This window comes from Physeter macrocephalus, chromosome 14 (genome assembly GCF_002837175.3).
Source record: "Physeter macrocephalus isolate SW-GA chromosome 14, ASM283717v5, whole genome shotgun sequence".
Taxonomy (NCBI): Eukaryota; Metazoa; Chordata; class Mammalia; order Artiodactyla; family Physeteridae; genus Physeter; species Physeter macrocephalus.
This window is the reverse complement of record NC_041227.1, coordinates 115665318-115680573: the sequence shown is the minus strand read 5'-3', so window position 1 is coordinate 115680573 and position 15256 is coordinate 115665318. Positions and strand designations below refer to the sequence as shown.

The following is a 15256-nucleotide window of genomic DNA, read 5'->3' as shown; positions in this document are numbered from 1 at the left end:
CAATTCTAATATTCTAATTTCATTGTTTATAGGGATCATGTTTTTTATTATTATACAGAACTGTTCTTGTGATGGTAAGATTCCAGGTATGATTGTATGTGGTAGTAATAAAGGGAACTCGTGAAGGATCTTTCAGAAATAGTAGCTAACACTTCTGTGCCACATTTGTAGTCCTGAATGTGAATGTTTCAATTATGAATACATTTTTGTAGTCAGCGACTCAGTTTCCAAAGCTTTTTGTTAAAAAGTAAAAGTGGACATTTTAGATTTTTAAAAAGAGGTATGGGGATAGAGGAATCAGTTTATTGTTATGAAGGTAAAGGAGAATGTCAACATTCAAAGACGGCTTTCTGGCAGCTGTCAGACACCAGTGCTGCTGACAGCTGGCAAACTCAGTACATGATTCTTTCTGAGATTGACATTTCGCTCTCCTTTAGCATCTACACTTCCTACTGGGAAAACAGACCAGCAAGTGGAAATCTGATCTCTGAAATTAAGAGTAGAATTTTATTAGCTGGTATTCTTAATTGAATGATGATTACTTTAAGTATCAAAATAAAGACAAGTTTATAGCCATTTGAATTAAAAATATGGTTGCCAATTTTGTTGCTAATGAAAATATTTGATTTTGTTGGTAGGTAACATATTATTCACATGTGAATTTTGACAAAATCTCAATTAACCAGACTCCTGCCATTTCCAAGTTTAAATTTTGTTTGTAATCTACCCCTTTTCATTTTGCAACACATAAAATACTAGAATGTCAGAGAAAAATCTTGGTATCTTTTAAAAAGAATTCTAACTAGTGAATTTTTTAAAAATAGCATCTTTGTTGAAGGAAAGAGAATCTGAAGGAATAAAAACAAATTTGTAATTGTCATCTCTCACTAAGCATGTGATGAGGCTTGTTTTCAATTCTGGAAGAAAACAATTTGAGATTGCTAGTAAAGCTTTGAATTTATAGAGTGCTTGGGATTCTACAAAAGAAATAACCTTTAACTTTTACAGTCTAATATATTTGTGAGCTATATCAGTAAGAGAATAGTTATACCTTTCACAAGATTTGTTATTTAAGAGGTAAAGTGTCAGTGGAAAACACTAACGATTTAATTAAACCAAAAATATATCAAGAGTTAGTTATTTAGTTACGGGAAGAGCAGGGGGGCAATTGATATGAAAGAGTGTTAACTAGGGTTTTCTGCTTGATTGTAATGTTGGCTTTTAAATGAGGTAAGAAAAATGATTTTATCTAATGATATCAAAAAATCCCAACGTATATGCTGAGTTTGTATTTGTACACATACAAAGGTACATTTTAAAATATTTTATCTGGATGTTTGGCATCATGTGGGGTTTTTTTTAACCCTCTGAAAAGTCACATTAATTTTTTAATCAGTGAAATTTGTAAAATGCTTCGTATGAAGCGTGCTGTTTAGATCCTTTATCTTTTTGATTACTGCATTAACGGAAAATGCTTTTGCCTGAAATTCCAATTGCAGGAGTTTTGGAAATATTGATAGAAGATAGTCATTGTTAAGCTGTTTCCTAGTATAATATCTTTAGAATTTTGGTTGATATTTAATTTTTATACATGGTTTGATCTACTTGTTTTTTCCTGATCCAGAGTTTTAATGTTTGTTTTAAATAAATAGCTTTGCAGTGAGTGGTACCCCAAGCAGCAATGAGATATTCTAAAATCTAGAGCTGTGCTATTCAGTAAAACTTTCTACAGTGACGGAAATATTCTTTATCTGTGTTATCCAATATGAAAGTGCCTAGCTACGTGTTCTGTTGAGTACTTAAAATATGGTTGGGGGGACTTCCCTGGTGGAGCAGTGGTTAAGAATCCGCCTGCCAATGCAGGGGAGCCGGGTTCGAGCCCTGGTCCTGGAAGATCCCACATACCGCGGAGCAACTAAGCCCGTGAGCCACAACTACTGAGCCTGTGACCTAGAGCCCGCGAGCCACAACTACTGAGCCCGTGTGCCACAACTACTGAAGCCCGCACGCCTAGAGCCCGTGCTCTGCAAAAAGAGAAGCCACCACAATGAGAAGCCCACGCACTGCAACGAAGAGTAGCCCCCGCTCGCTGCAACTAGAGAAAGCCCACGCCCAGCAATGAAGACCCAACGCAGCCAAAAATAAATAAATAAAGACTTGACCTTTAAAAAAAAGAATCTTAAAAAAAAATGTGGTTGGGTAACTGAGAAACTAAATTTTAAATTTTTATTAACTTAAATTTAAAGTCAAATTGGCACATGTAGCTAGAGGCTATTATATTGGACAGTTCAGTATTAGTGCTAGTATTAATAATAGATTTAGAGCAGGTCTTGGTAAACTTTTTCTGTAAAGTACCAGATAGTGAATGTTTTAGGCTTTGCAAGTCATATAGTCTCTGTTGCAAGTACTCGACTCTGCTGTTGGAATACAAAAGCAGTCATAGACAACGCGTAAATGAACAGATTTGGCTGTGTTCCCATAAAACTTTATTTATTAACACTGAAATTTGAATTCCATCTAATTTTCAAGTCGCATGAAACAGTATTCTTCTGATTTTTTTCAACCATTAAAAAATGTAAAAATCATTCTTAGTTCACAGGACATACAAAAGCAGGTGATAAGCTGTAGTTTGCAGAACTTTGACCTAGAGTGTTTATAAGTAGCAAAGATAGAGATATAAAAATTCATGTGTTAATTCAACAAATTTATTGAGTGGCTATCACAACCGGGCACTATTTTGAGAGCTGAAGATACAGCAAAATAGCAATAAAAATTACAGTCAACATCCATGTTTTCATGGGGTTTACATTCTGGTGGGGGGAGACAGATTTTAAAAATGAACAAATATATGTCAGGTGGTAAAAATGAAATTTTTTAAAATAAATTTATTTATTTATTCATTTTTATTTTTGGCTGCCTTGGGTCTTCGTTGCTGCGCAGGGGCTTTCTCTAGGTGCAGTGAGTGGGGGCTACTCATTGAAGTGCACGGACTTCTCATTGCGGTGGCTTCTCCTGTTGCGGAGCACAGGCTCTAGGCGTGCGGGCTTCAGTAGTTGTGGCATGCAGGCTCAGTAGTTGTGGCTCGTGGGCTCTAGAGTGCAGGCTCAGTAGTTGTGGTGCATGGGCTTAGTTGCTCCGTGGCATGTGGGATCTTCCTTGACCAGGGCTTGAACCCGTGTCCCCTGCACTGGCAGGTGGATTCCCAACCACTGCGCCATCAGGGAAGTCCGAAAATGAAATTTTATGAAGAAAAATAAAGAGAAAAGAAAGTGCCAATGGAGGATGACATTTTATTATAGGGTAGTTAGGTAAAGCTTGTTTGATAAGGTGACTTTTGAGCACACACCTGAATGAAGAAAGGAAGTGGGCCACGTGGCTATCTAGGGAAAGAACGTTTTGGTCAGCGGGAAGGGTAAAAGCAAAGGTCCTGAGGCAGGAGCATGCTTTACCAATTCAAGTAATAGGAGAGATGTAGAAAATTGACAAGAATTGTATTTCAACAAAACCAACCCACTTTGGAATTCTTCCATCATTTGCATCAGATATGTATAAATATCAGTAAAGGGAACTATATTTCTATCAAAAGCAATATAGGGACCTTTTCTTCTTAGCTTTCTCGAGCATTCTTTTTGGAAAATCGTTTAAAACTATGTTGACTGCCAACACATTAAAAAAGACCCCAGTAGACCCCATCATGGAAACTTTTTGAAGTCTTTTTTGGACTGAAGTATGAAGGAATTACAAAATGATCCATTAAAAACTGTAAAGCTTTTGCTGCGCTTAGAAATATTTAACAGGTTTCTGGTCTTCAGATGGGAATTCCATGACCATCTATTCACTACTGGACTTCATATGTTTATAAAGACCTTTGAGTTCAAGGGGGGAAATGCACTTCAATTTATTTTGTCCTTGTCTTTTAAGTATTTTTTAGCACCTAAGAAGAACATCCATGTAGCCTGATTATAGATGGCTTTAATGTCTCCTTCAAGTTCTGAATACTCAGATAGTCAAATCTTTTTTTCTTGGAAACTGTACTCAGTTCCTCTTGGTGTTATTTACAGCACACAAAGGCTGCTTGAAAAAATATTGAGAGATATTTAAATGTCACTGTCTGAGAGTTTAAAAGGTTCAGGGAACCAGGACCTTTTTCCTTTAGGTCACCAAATCAAAAGCCATCTTGCTCTGTAGTAACTGAAAGGTGTTTTCACATGAAGGTTGTTCATGTGAAACTTTTGAGCTAGTTTTCTTTCTTTTTTTTTTCCTGTTCAGAATCCCTTTAGTGTGCAGTTAAAAGTTTCACAGTTAGCTTTAAAAAAAAAACAAACTTAAAAAGACCCACTATCAAACTTACAGAAAAGTTGCCATACTGTACAAAAAACTATTTTTTTCCGGAAATTTTGAGAGTAAGTTGCTGACATGAAGCTCTATCACCCTTGAATACTTTAGTGTGTGTTCTATCTTCTCCCACATAACCACAAAACAACCATCAAAATCAGGAAATTAACATTGATCTATGACTACCATTTTTAAAAAATATTTATTTATTTATTTATTTGGCTGTGTTGGGTCTTCGTTGCGGAATGGGGGATCTTTGTTGCTGGGTGTGGGATCTTTTAGTTGCGGCATGTGAAATCTTAGCTGCGGCATGTGGGATCTAGTTCCCTGACCAGGAACTGAACCTGGGCCCCCTGCATTGGGAGCACGGAGTCTTAGCCGTTGGACTACCAGGGAAGTCCCCATGACTACCATTTAATCCTCAGACCCCATTCAGATTTTTCCAGTTGCTTCTATAACATCCTTTACTTCAGGAGGATTCAGCTCAGAATCATACATTGCGTTTCGTTGTCACGTCTTTTCACTCTCCTTCAGTATGGAAAAGTTTCTCAGTCTGTCACGACCTTGACACTTTTGAGGATTACAAGCCAGTTATTTTGTAAATTACCCTCAGTTAGTTTGTTTTCTCACGTTTAGATTCATGTTGTGCATATTTGACAGGAATATCACAGAAGTGATGCTGTGGGGGGTCTTTATATATAAATTTATTTATTTATTTTAGGCTGCGTTGCGGCTTCGTCGCTGCGCGCGGGCTTCGTTGCGGCAACCGGGGGCAACTCTTCGTTGCAGTGCGCGGGCTTCTCATTGCGGTGGCTTTTCTTGTTGCAGAGCATGGGCCCTAGGCGTGCGGGCTTCAGTAGTTGTGGCACGCGGGCTCAGTAGTTGTGGCTCGCGGGCTGTAGAGCGCAGGCTCAGTAGTTGTGGCGCAGGGGCTTAGTTGCTCCGCAGCGTGTGAGATCTTCCTGGACCAGGGCTTGAACCCGTGTCCCCTGCATTGGCAGGCGGATTCTTAACCACTGCGCTACCAGGGAAGTACGATGCTGTGTTCTTCTCATTGTCAGTGGACACACAATTTTCATTTGTCCCATTACTGATGATGATCACTTTGCTCAGTTACAGTAGTGTCTACAGGGCTCTCCGCTATATAGTTTCTCTTTTCATGTTTGTAATAAGTATTTTAAGGAGAAGCACTTTGAATCTATATAAATATTCCATTTGTTACTATACTTTCAATTTATTAACTTTCTTATTAATGTCAATATGGACTCATGAATTTCTGGGTTTTTTCAATGAGTTATAATCTAGTACTATCATAATAATTTTGTTGCTCCCTTGTCTCAGATTTGGCCAGTGGAAACCCCTTCAAAATGATTTCTATGTCCTTTTAACATATCCTCTTCGTTCTGTGAGCACTTCCTTGCTTTCTGGCACAACAAAATGTTCCAGTCTCACCTGTACTTTCCCTGCCCCAGCCTTGGAGTCAGCCATTTTTCCAAGGAATCTGGTTCCTTTAAGTTGAGAATGATATTTAGAAGTTAATATCTATATGCTAGAAGCTGTTGTGGTGTCAGTGCTCCCAGGTGCTCTCAGTGGACGGGGCTAGAGACTGTATGTATGCCATACATATACACACATTTACATCTATATTTTGTATCAATTGATATACAGTAGAAGCCATGTGTTCCTGCCAATACTTGCATTTCCAATGTAGGACCACAGGTTTCCATATTGTAACTCCCTTCTCTGACAGAGAAAAACCTGGGTCTCATCTGTTATTATATTTTTCTTATTTGATCAATCCTCCTTTATATAACCAGTCATCTATTGCCACTGCCATCTCCTCTTCAGTGAAGATGCTTTCCTTGCCTCATTTGGGTTCTGACATCCTGTACTACAGCCACTGATCTATGTGGACACCCTTTTCAGCTGTTGGTGTCTGACATCCCAGTGCAAGGCTGCGCCTAATATGTGGATGCCCTCTTCACCCCACTCAAGTTTGGACACTTTGCACTGGACCGCATCCATGCACAGAAACTCTCCTCACTCCATTTGGGCTCCTTGGTGCCAACCCCCACTGTCCCTTGTGCAGATACCTTGCTCACCCTGTTTACTCTCTGAAACCAGAGCACCCCCAGGCATAGATGTCCTCTTCACTATGCTCAGGCTCTGACTCTTCATGCTAGGCCATCACTTACTTGGATATCCTCTTCATGCCTTTCAGACTGTAACACTCCAGGCCACGTAATTCTCCCACCCTTCTTATCTGTCTCAGGCTCTGACTTCCCATGCTGTCTGCCCTTCATATAGAATCCCTCCTCATTGCATTCTGAATGCCCACCACACACAGGCACACTCTTCATGCTGGTTGGTCTCCAGCAGCCTGCCTGGCCTGTCCCCATTCCTTGTATGGATGTTTCTTTCACCCATCTTGGGTTTTGACCCCACATAGCAGGCTGCCCCTTTGCTTATTTTAAAAATATTTGTGGGCTTCCCTGGTGGCGCAGAGGTTGAGAATCTGCCTGCCGAGGCAGGGGACACGGGTTCGTGCCCCAGTCCGGGAAGATCCCACATGGCGCGGAGCAGCTGGGCCCGTGAGCCATGGCCACTGAGCCTGTGCGTCCGGAGCCTGTACTCTGCAATGAGAGAGGCCACAACAGTGAAAGGCCCACGTACCACAAAAAAAAAAAAAAAAAAAAAATTGTATTTTCCCTGCCCTTATGCTTTGCTGCGAACATCTAATGGGTGGTGTGTTAAACTTTTAAAATTAGGATAGAATGTAAGTACAGTGACTATATTTTTCAAAACAATAATTGGAATATGTCTGAAATATAGTATAGAATATTTGAAATCAGTGCTATCCGGAGCAGTTTTGGGTATATGATCACCATTAAAATAAAGAGCAGGGACTTCCCTGATGGTCCAGAGGTTAAGACTCCATGCTCCCAATGCAGGGAGCCCAGGTTCGATCCCTGGTCAGGGAACTAAATCCCGCATGCCGCAATTAAGAGCCCACATGCCGCAACCAAAGATTCTGCATGCCACAACTAAAGATCCTGCACCCTGCAACAAAGAACCTGCACGCGGCAATGAAGGTTCTGCATGCCGCAACTAAAGGCCTGGTGCAGCCAAATAAATAAATAAATATTTTTTTTTAAAAAAAAGAACAAAGGAGAGTTTCAATTTCTTTCTTTTTTCGGCTGCACTGGGCTCAGTAGTTGCAGTGCATGGGCTCAGTTGCCCTGTGGTATGTGGGATCTTAGTTCCCTGACCAGGGATTGAACCCATATCCCTTGCATTGGAAGGTGGATTCCTAACCACTGTGCCACCAGGGAAGTCCCAAGAGTTTCAATTTCTAGTAATAGAAGAGTACCTCCTATTGAACCAAACTTCCAACAGATAACAATTATAGGTTCTGGACAAAATTTGAAAAAAAATCTGTTAACTGTTACCAACTTGTTTTTATGGCTTTTTTGCCCAAGGGCAGGCCCCAGTTTTAGCATCAGGGTGACCAAAACTTGAGTAGATAATCCACAGTTTTACTAGCTTAAAAAACAATAGCAATCACAACAGTTGGGAGGCAAAGGGGGAAATCCTAGAATGGAGAGGGCAGAGAGGGCTTTTTGTCTATAAATTCTCTGGCTAGACCAAATCTTTAGCTAATCCTTGAACTACACATGTATGGGTCATATCCTGAGCAATCCATCAGGGGTGAAAGTAACTGAATAGAGATTTACACTTCTGCAAGAGTGACCAACTTGTCCCAGGTTCCCTGAGGCTTTGAAAGTTCTGTGGTCCGGGAAAATCCTCAATCCCAAGTATACTGGGACAATTGGTTATGCTAGCTGCTGCCCACCACAAATGAAACAGAATTTGAGTTTAACTACATGCTTTAAAAAGTAAAATAAACAAAGAAGAGATCCTATATGTTTCAAAGGAACATAACAGACTCCAGAAATTCTGTAATATCTTTATAACATCCAGGGTACAATCCAAAATTATTAAGTTATATGAAGAAACAAGAAAATGTGACCCATACTCAAGAGAAAAGGAAACCAAAGGTGACTGAGCCCAAAGTGACATAGGTATTGGACAAGGATCTTAAACAAGTATAATAATTATACTCAAAGATGCAAAGGAAAATATGCTTGTAATGAATTAACAAATAGGAAATCTAGCAGAGAGACTAGAAAAAAGAACAAAATGGAAATTCTAGAACTAAAAATTACAGTATCTGAAATAGAAAACTCACTGGATAGGCTTGACAGCACATTAAGATGAGAGAAGAAAGAGTTAGTGCACTTGAAGGTTTATCAATGAAAATATTCAATCTGAGCAACGGAGGAAAGAATTTTTGGGGGGAAAAGAATAGAACCTCAGGGAACTGTGGAAAAACATGGAAAAGTCTAAAATACATGTAAATGAAGTCCTAGAAAAAAAGGAGCAAGAGAATGGAGGAGAAAAAGTATTTGAAGAAATAATGGCTGAAAATTTCTCAGGTTTGGTGAAAAACATAATTTTACACATAAAAAGTTCGGTGGACCCAAGTGGGATAAATGCAGATAAAACCACACCTAGACATATCATAGTCAAACTGCTAAAAACCAAAAGTCAGGAGAAAATCTTGAAAGCGTTCAGAGAAAAAGAATACATATATATATATAGGAAGACAACAATATAAAATATCACTGACTTCTCATCAGAAACAACAGAGGATAGAAGATAGTGGAATGCCATCTTTAAAGTGCCAGAAAAAAACTGTCAACTCATAATTCTATGTCAAGTAAAAACAACCTTTAAAATTGAAGGCAAAATAAAGATATTTCCAAATAAATGAAAACTAAGAAAAGTTGTCATTCACACAGCTGCCCTACTAGAAATGCTAAAGGAAGCTCTTTAGACTGAAGAGAGACAATACCAGATAGGAACTCAGGTCTTTATGAAAAAATGAAAAGCATCAGAAATGGTAAGTATGTGGGTAAATACAAAGTACTAATTTGTTCCTCTTAATCTCTTTAAAGTATAATGGCTGCATGGATTCCTTTTATTCTCCTTGAGGCATATTTTAGGGAGGATATAGAGAAAGAATAGTCCTGCTCTGAGGAGGAAATCAGCAATTAAATCTTCCAAAATAGTATCATTAAATTTAGAGCGCTCAAATCTGAAAAAATTTACTCTAAGTAGCTAATATTTGTAATCCTTTTCTTTTCAGATATAAAACCAAATGTGGAACTGAAAAGCACTCAAGAGCAGTCTGTGCCCACAGGTAACATCAGGTCTTTCCACTCTAAAAATATACCGTTACTGAATAGACCAGAGGAAGAGGAATATTCTGATTGCAATAAAAATGCTATGGAAATGTGTTGGGGAAAAAATGTGGTTGTCTCTTCCTGATACAAAAATAACATATCCATTTAGATCATATAAGTTCTTTGGCATCACAGAACCAAACCATCTACCTAACGTTAATCACTGGTTTTTGTGGTTTTTTTCACATTTTTTCAACTGATTGGTTTGAATAAAGACAGTTTTTGTTGAACAATACAGTAGCTTATATTTGAACAACTTGTGCTTTTCACTCAGGAACAGTGGTCAGCAAACTTATTGTAAAGGGCCGGAGAGTAAATATTTTAGACTTTGTGGGCCATATATGGTCTCTGTTGCATATTCCTCTTTACGTTTTTTTTTCTTTTTCTTTTTGCGGTACGCGGGCCTCTCACTGTTGTGGCTTCTCCCGTTGCGGAGCACAGGCTCTGGATGCACAGGCTCAGCGGCCATGGCCCACGGGCCCAGCCGCTCCGCGGCATGTGGGGTCTTCCCAGACCGGGGCACGAACCCGTGTCCCCTGCATCGGCAGGCGGACTCTCAACCACTGCGCTACCAGGGAAGCCTGGCAGGTGGATTCTTAACCACTGCACCACCAGGGAAGCCCTAACCTTATGTTTTAATTGAACCTGTACCTCATATTAGTTGTTCAGGCGTGCACTTTACATCCATTATTTCAGGCTTGAGAAAAGTAAACTATTTAGAGTCTTACTGTCTAAGAGTATATGTTATAATATGCAGAAAAGAGAAACTTTACCTATAAATCAAAACCTGAGTCCATGATGACCACATTTTCAGGACCTCTTAGTCATGGATTTTATGTAATATGTTTCCATTTTACTCCTACATGCCAGTAAAATGTCCTGCTCCATGTGTTCAGTCATGCCTGCAGCTGAAAGGAAGCCCCTGCAGTTTCTAATCACCCCTCCTTAGTGCCACAGGATTCAGTGTCTTTATTTGTTGCATGTAATAGATTCTCAGAAAATATTTTATTGAAAATTGGGAAGGAGTTTGATAGCAAGTGGGTATCTTTTCTGTTCACTTCTTTTGTTATCATCTTTTTGTTAAGCTACCATGCTCATATGTGAAATAATTCCAGCTATGTCATGCCTTCTTCCGTACTTCTAATATTATCAATATTTATTGTACAAAATTATATTTTTGTTAAACTTGATGTTTAGTAAGTTTGCTGTTTATTTAACCATGCTTTTATTATGTCTACTGCCTTTTACTTAGGAACTCCCATAACACTTTTTTTTCCCCTTAATCTCATGTCCGAGTCTACATTATAGGCCTGAGCGTTGCATTATAGTTGTGCGTTTGTTTTATCTACATCTGTAAAGTATAAGCTCCTTGAAGACAGGAATTATAACCTATTCATATCTGTAGCCTTGTCAACATTTAGTAAGTGTTTGATGAAATACAGGAATTTGGGGGCCAATATGCTTTCCACAGAATCACATTTATAATATGAACAGAAAGGGAAAATAGGATTTGGTACAGAAGCTTCCAGGCTTCCTCTCAGGAAAGCATCTTTCCCAAATTGAGTTATGCCAGTAGTTTCAGACTCAGTATTTCTTATCACTATATGTTAATATTTCTTGGTCTTAACTAGCAATAGCATCCTACTGAATATTCTGAGATATACCAAAGGGGAGAGAATTTCAATCCAAAGGAACTTGAGTGCATTTTAACTCAGGTGAAAGAAATAGTCAAGAAAATGATGTCTAATGGAAAGGCACATGAACCTTGGGCATCTTTCTAAACCTCAAGAGTTTTCACATATATCTTACTTGGGTGTATGTGAAAGCGATATTGTCTATCACTAAGGGATTGGGTGAAGCTGAAATAGGAGTCTTACTTAATACATGTTTATAAACATCCTTTAAAGTTGACTGCATAGTTAAAATTCTTCTTATCTCCCAGAAGGTTCGGTGCTTTTGCATGACTACGATTTAACCAAACCTCATGAAACAGAAAATGTGGATGGTACAGAAGGCCCAGCCAATCAAGATGAAGACATAGGAGGTGAGCCGTAGTGTATAGACCAGAAACTAAAGATATCGTTCAGGCTCAACATGGAGAAGAAATCAGGAAATCTCCAAGGAAAACTTGCATTTGTGGGTTGAGTTGGAAGGAATTCAGTTTTGTTCACTTTACAAATATTTACATTTAATAATTTGCTACAGGATGTCAGCAAATTTTGAGAGTTTAAGGTGCTTATTCAGTGTTCAAGTTATACTAACGTCTTTTTTTAAATTTTTTAAAATTAATTTTTATTGGAGTATAGTTGATTTACAATGTTGTGTTAGTTTCTGCTGTATGGCAAAGTGAATCAGTTATACATATACATATATCCACTCTTTTTTAGATTCTTTTCCCATATAGGTCATTACAGATTACTGAGTAGAGTTCCCTGTGCTATACGGTAGCTTCTTATTATCTATTTTATGTATAGTAGTGTGTATATGTCAATCCCAATCTCCCAGTTTATACCTCCCCCTCCTTCCCCCTTGGTAACCATAAGTTTGTTTTCTACATTTGTGACTCTATTTCTGTTTTGTAAATAAGTTCATTTGTACCATTCTTTTTTAGGTTCCACGTATAAGTGTTATCATATGATATTTGTTTTTCTCTGTCTGACTTACTTCACTCAGTTTGACAGTCTCTAGGCCCATCCATGTTCCTGCAAATGGCATTATTTCATTCTTTTTTGTGGCTAATATTCCATTGTATGTACATACCACATCTTTTTTTTTTTCATCTTTATTGGAGTATAATTGCTCTACAATGCCGCATTAGTTTCCGCTGCACAACAAAGTGAATCAGCTATTTGTACACATATATCCCCATATCCCCTCCCTCTTGAGCCTCCCTCCCACCCTCCCTACCCCACCCCTCTAGGTCATCACAAAGCATCGAGCTGATCACCCTGTGCTGTGCCACACCTTCCCACCAGCCATCCATTTTACATTTGGTAGTGCATACACATCAATGCCACTCTCCCACTTTGTCCCAGCTTCCCCTTCCCGCACTGTGTCCTCAAGTCCGTTCTCTATGTCTGCGTCTCCATTCCTGCCCTACCACTAGGTTCATCAGTACCTTTTTTTTAGATTCCACATACATTCGTCAGCGTATGGTATTTTTCTCTTTCTGACTTACTTCACTCTGTATGACAGATTCTAGGTCCATCCACCTCATTACAAATAACTCAATTTTGTTCTTTTATGGGTGAGTAATATTCCATTGTATATATGTGCCACATCTTCTTTATCCATTCATCTGTTGATGGACATTTAGGTCGTTTCCATGTCCTGGCTATTGTAAATAATGCTGCAATGAACATTGGGGTGCATGTATCTTTTCGAATTGTGATTTTCTCTGGATATATGCCCAGGAGTGGGGTTGCTGGATCATATGGTAGCTCTATTTTTAGTTTTCTAAGGAACCACCATACTGTTCTCCATAGTGACTGTACCAATTAACATTCCCACCAACAGTGTAGGAGGGTTCCCTTCTCTCCACACCCTCTCCAGCATTTATTGTTTGTAGACTTTTTCATGATGGCCATTCTGACCAGTGTGAGGTGGTACCTCATCATAATTTTGATTTGCGTTTCTCTGATAATTAGTGATGTTGAACATCTTTTCACGTGCTTTTTGACCATCTTTATGTCTTCTTTGGAGAAATGTCTATTTCGATCTTCTGCCCTTTTTTTTTTTTTTTTTTTTTTTTTTTTTTTTTTTTTTTTTTTTTTTGTGGTACACAGGCCTCTCACTGCTGTGGCCTCTCCTGTTAAGGAGCACAGGCTCCGGACGCGCAGGCTCAGCGGCCATGGCTCACGGGCCCAGCTGCTCCGCGGCATGTGGGATCCTCCCGGACCGGGGCACGAACCCGTGTCCCCTGCGTCAGCAGGTGGACTCTCAATCACTGCGCCACCAGGGAAGCCCTGCCCATTTTTTGATTGGGTTGTCTTTTTGGTATTGAGCTGCATGAGCTGTTTGTATATTTTGGAGATTAATCTCTTGTAGGTTGCTTCATTTGCAAATATTTTCTCCCATTCTGTGGGTTGTTTTTTTGTATTTCATTTTTTAAATAATATGTTTATTTTACTCTTTTCCATTATAAAAGTAATACATGTTCCTGATAGAAAGTTTGGGATATTTTCCACCAATTCTCCAATTCTCCGGACACCAACTGGGCATCCAGCAATTCAATTCTTATGCTAACTTCTAGAATTAGTGCAGAACCCACAGGTTAAGGGCTCAGTCCCACAAGACTGCCCTCACTTCAGACACCACTTAAAAGTACCAGGTCCCCAGGTTACCTGCACTTCTATCCAACTTGACTACAAATTCGGGATTTCCCACAACCACCCCCGCCCTCAGGTTTGATAATTTGCTAGAATGACTCACAGAACTTAGGAAAGCACTTTACATACTATTACTGGTTTATCATAAAGGACACAACTCAGGAACAGACAAACGGAAGAGGTGCATTGGGCAAGCTATGGGATGGGAGGGTGCAGAGCTTCCATGCCCTTTCTGGGCACACCACCTTCTAAGCAGCTTGATGTCTTCACCAGACGCTCTCTGAATCTTACAGTTTAAGAGTTTTTATAGAGCTCAATCTCCAGTCCCTTTCCTGGAGGTTGGTGGGTGAAAGGTCCAACCCTCTAATCACTTGGGTCTTTCTGGTGACCAACCCATCCTGAGGCTATCTAGGGGCTGTACCTTAATTCACCTCAGTAGCATAAACTCAGGTGTGATTAAAAGGGGCTTGTTATGAATGGCAAAAGACACTCTTATCACTCAGGAAATTTCAAGGGTTTTAGGAACTTCGTACCAGGAACCTGGGACAAAGACCAAATGTAGTCTTTGACCATGAACCTCTTATAGCAAATGCATCATAGAAGTCAAAACATACTGGCACATTACTAGAGTCACACTCAGTCATTAATTAGTCCAGTCCATCATCATAGCATATGAAAATGTCTTCTAGGGTGAGACCGCTCAGATTTGCAGGCTTCCATTTGATCTTGTCAGGTTCCAAATGCAGGAGTGGTCTCAGCAATACATGGCTTCATCTTTTCAAGCATCTGGTATAACTAAGCTAAAACACAATATTATTCCCTTGCTCTGAGTCTCTACTGAGATTGTAATATAATATTGGATTTCCTTCATTGCATAGCCCATTGATTCATTCCTTCGCCCTCAACTACTATTCCTCCTTCTCTCCATTTATTTATACTTAAACTTTTCCACCTTTGGAAGGAACTTTAGATTCAGCTACTGTGATGTTCTAGATTTCAGGCAACAATACTAGTCTAGTAAGTGCCTCCTCTTCAGTTCACTTCTATTCCTATAGGGTAGAGTTACTTAGGTACGGAACTAGTGGGCTATTTTTACCACCAGGCAGTGGCTACTTTCAGTGTTAACCTTGATTTTGCTAAATGAAATGAAGACACAACCTGCCTTATCAGGCCTTTAGGAATTCTGACATAAAGGTTTAAAACTATAGGTACAGTTCCTTGCTTAGGAATCAGCTCTGTTTCTGGCACTTGTAGTTGCATCCCTGGTCCTGTGACTACAGGGCATCA

General features: G+C 39.3%; 1 protein-coding gene across 1 annotated transcript in view; it reads left to right on the top strand.

Moving 5' to 3' along the window:
• The window catches only part of IKZF3 (IKAROS family zinc finger 3), an 84620-nt gene that overhangs the window by 12913 nt on the left and 56451 nt on the right, over positions 1-15256 (top strand). The window contains exons 2-3 of the mRNA XM_007112534.1: positions 9545-9598; positions 11584-11685. Of these exons, the coding sequence (XP_007112596.1) occupies positions 9545-9598; positions 11584-11685 (156 nt within the window). The remainder of the gene's footprint in view (positions 1-9544; positions 9599-11583; positions 11686-15256) is intronic.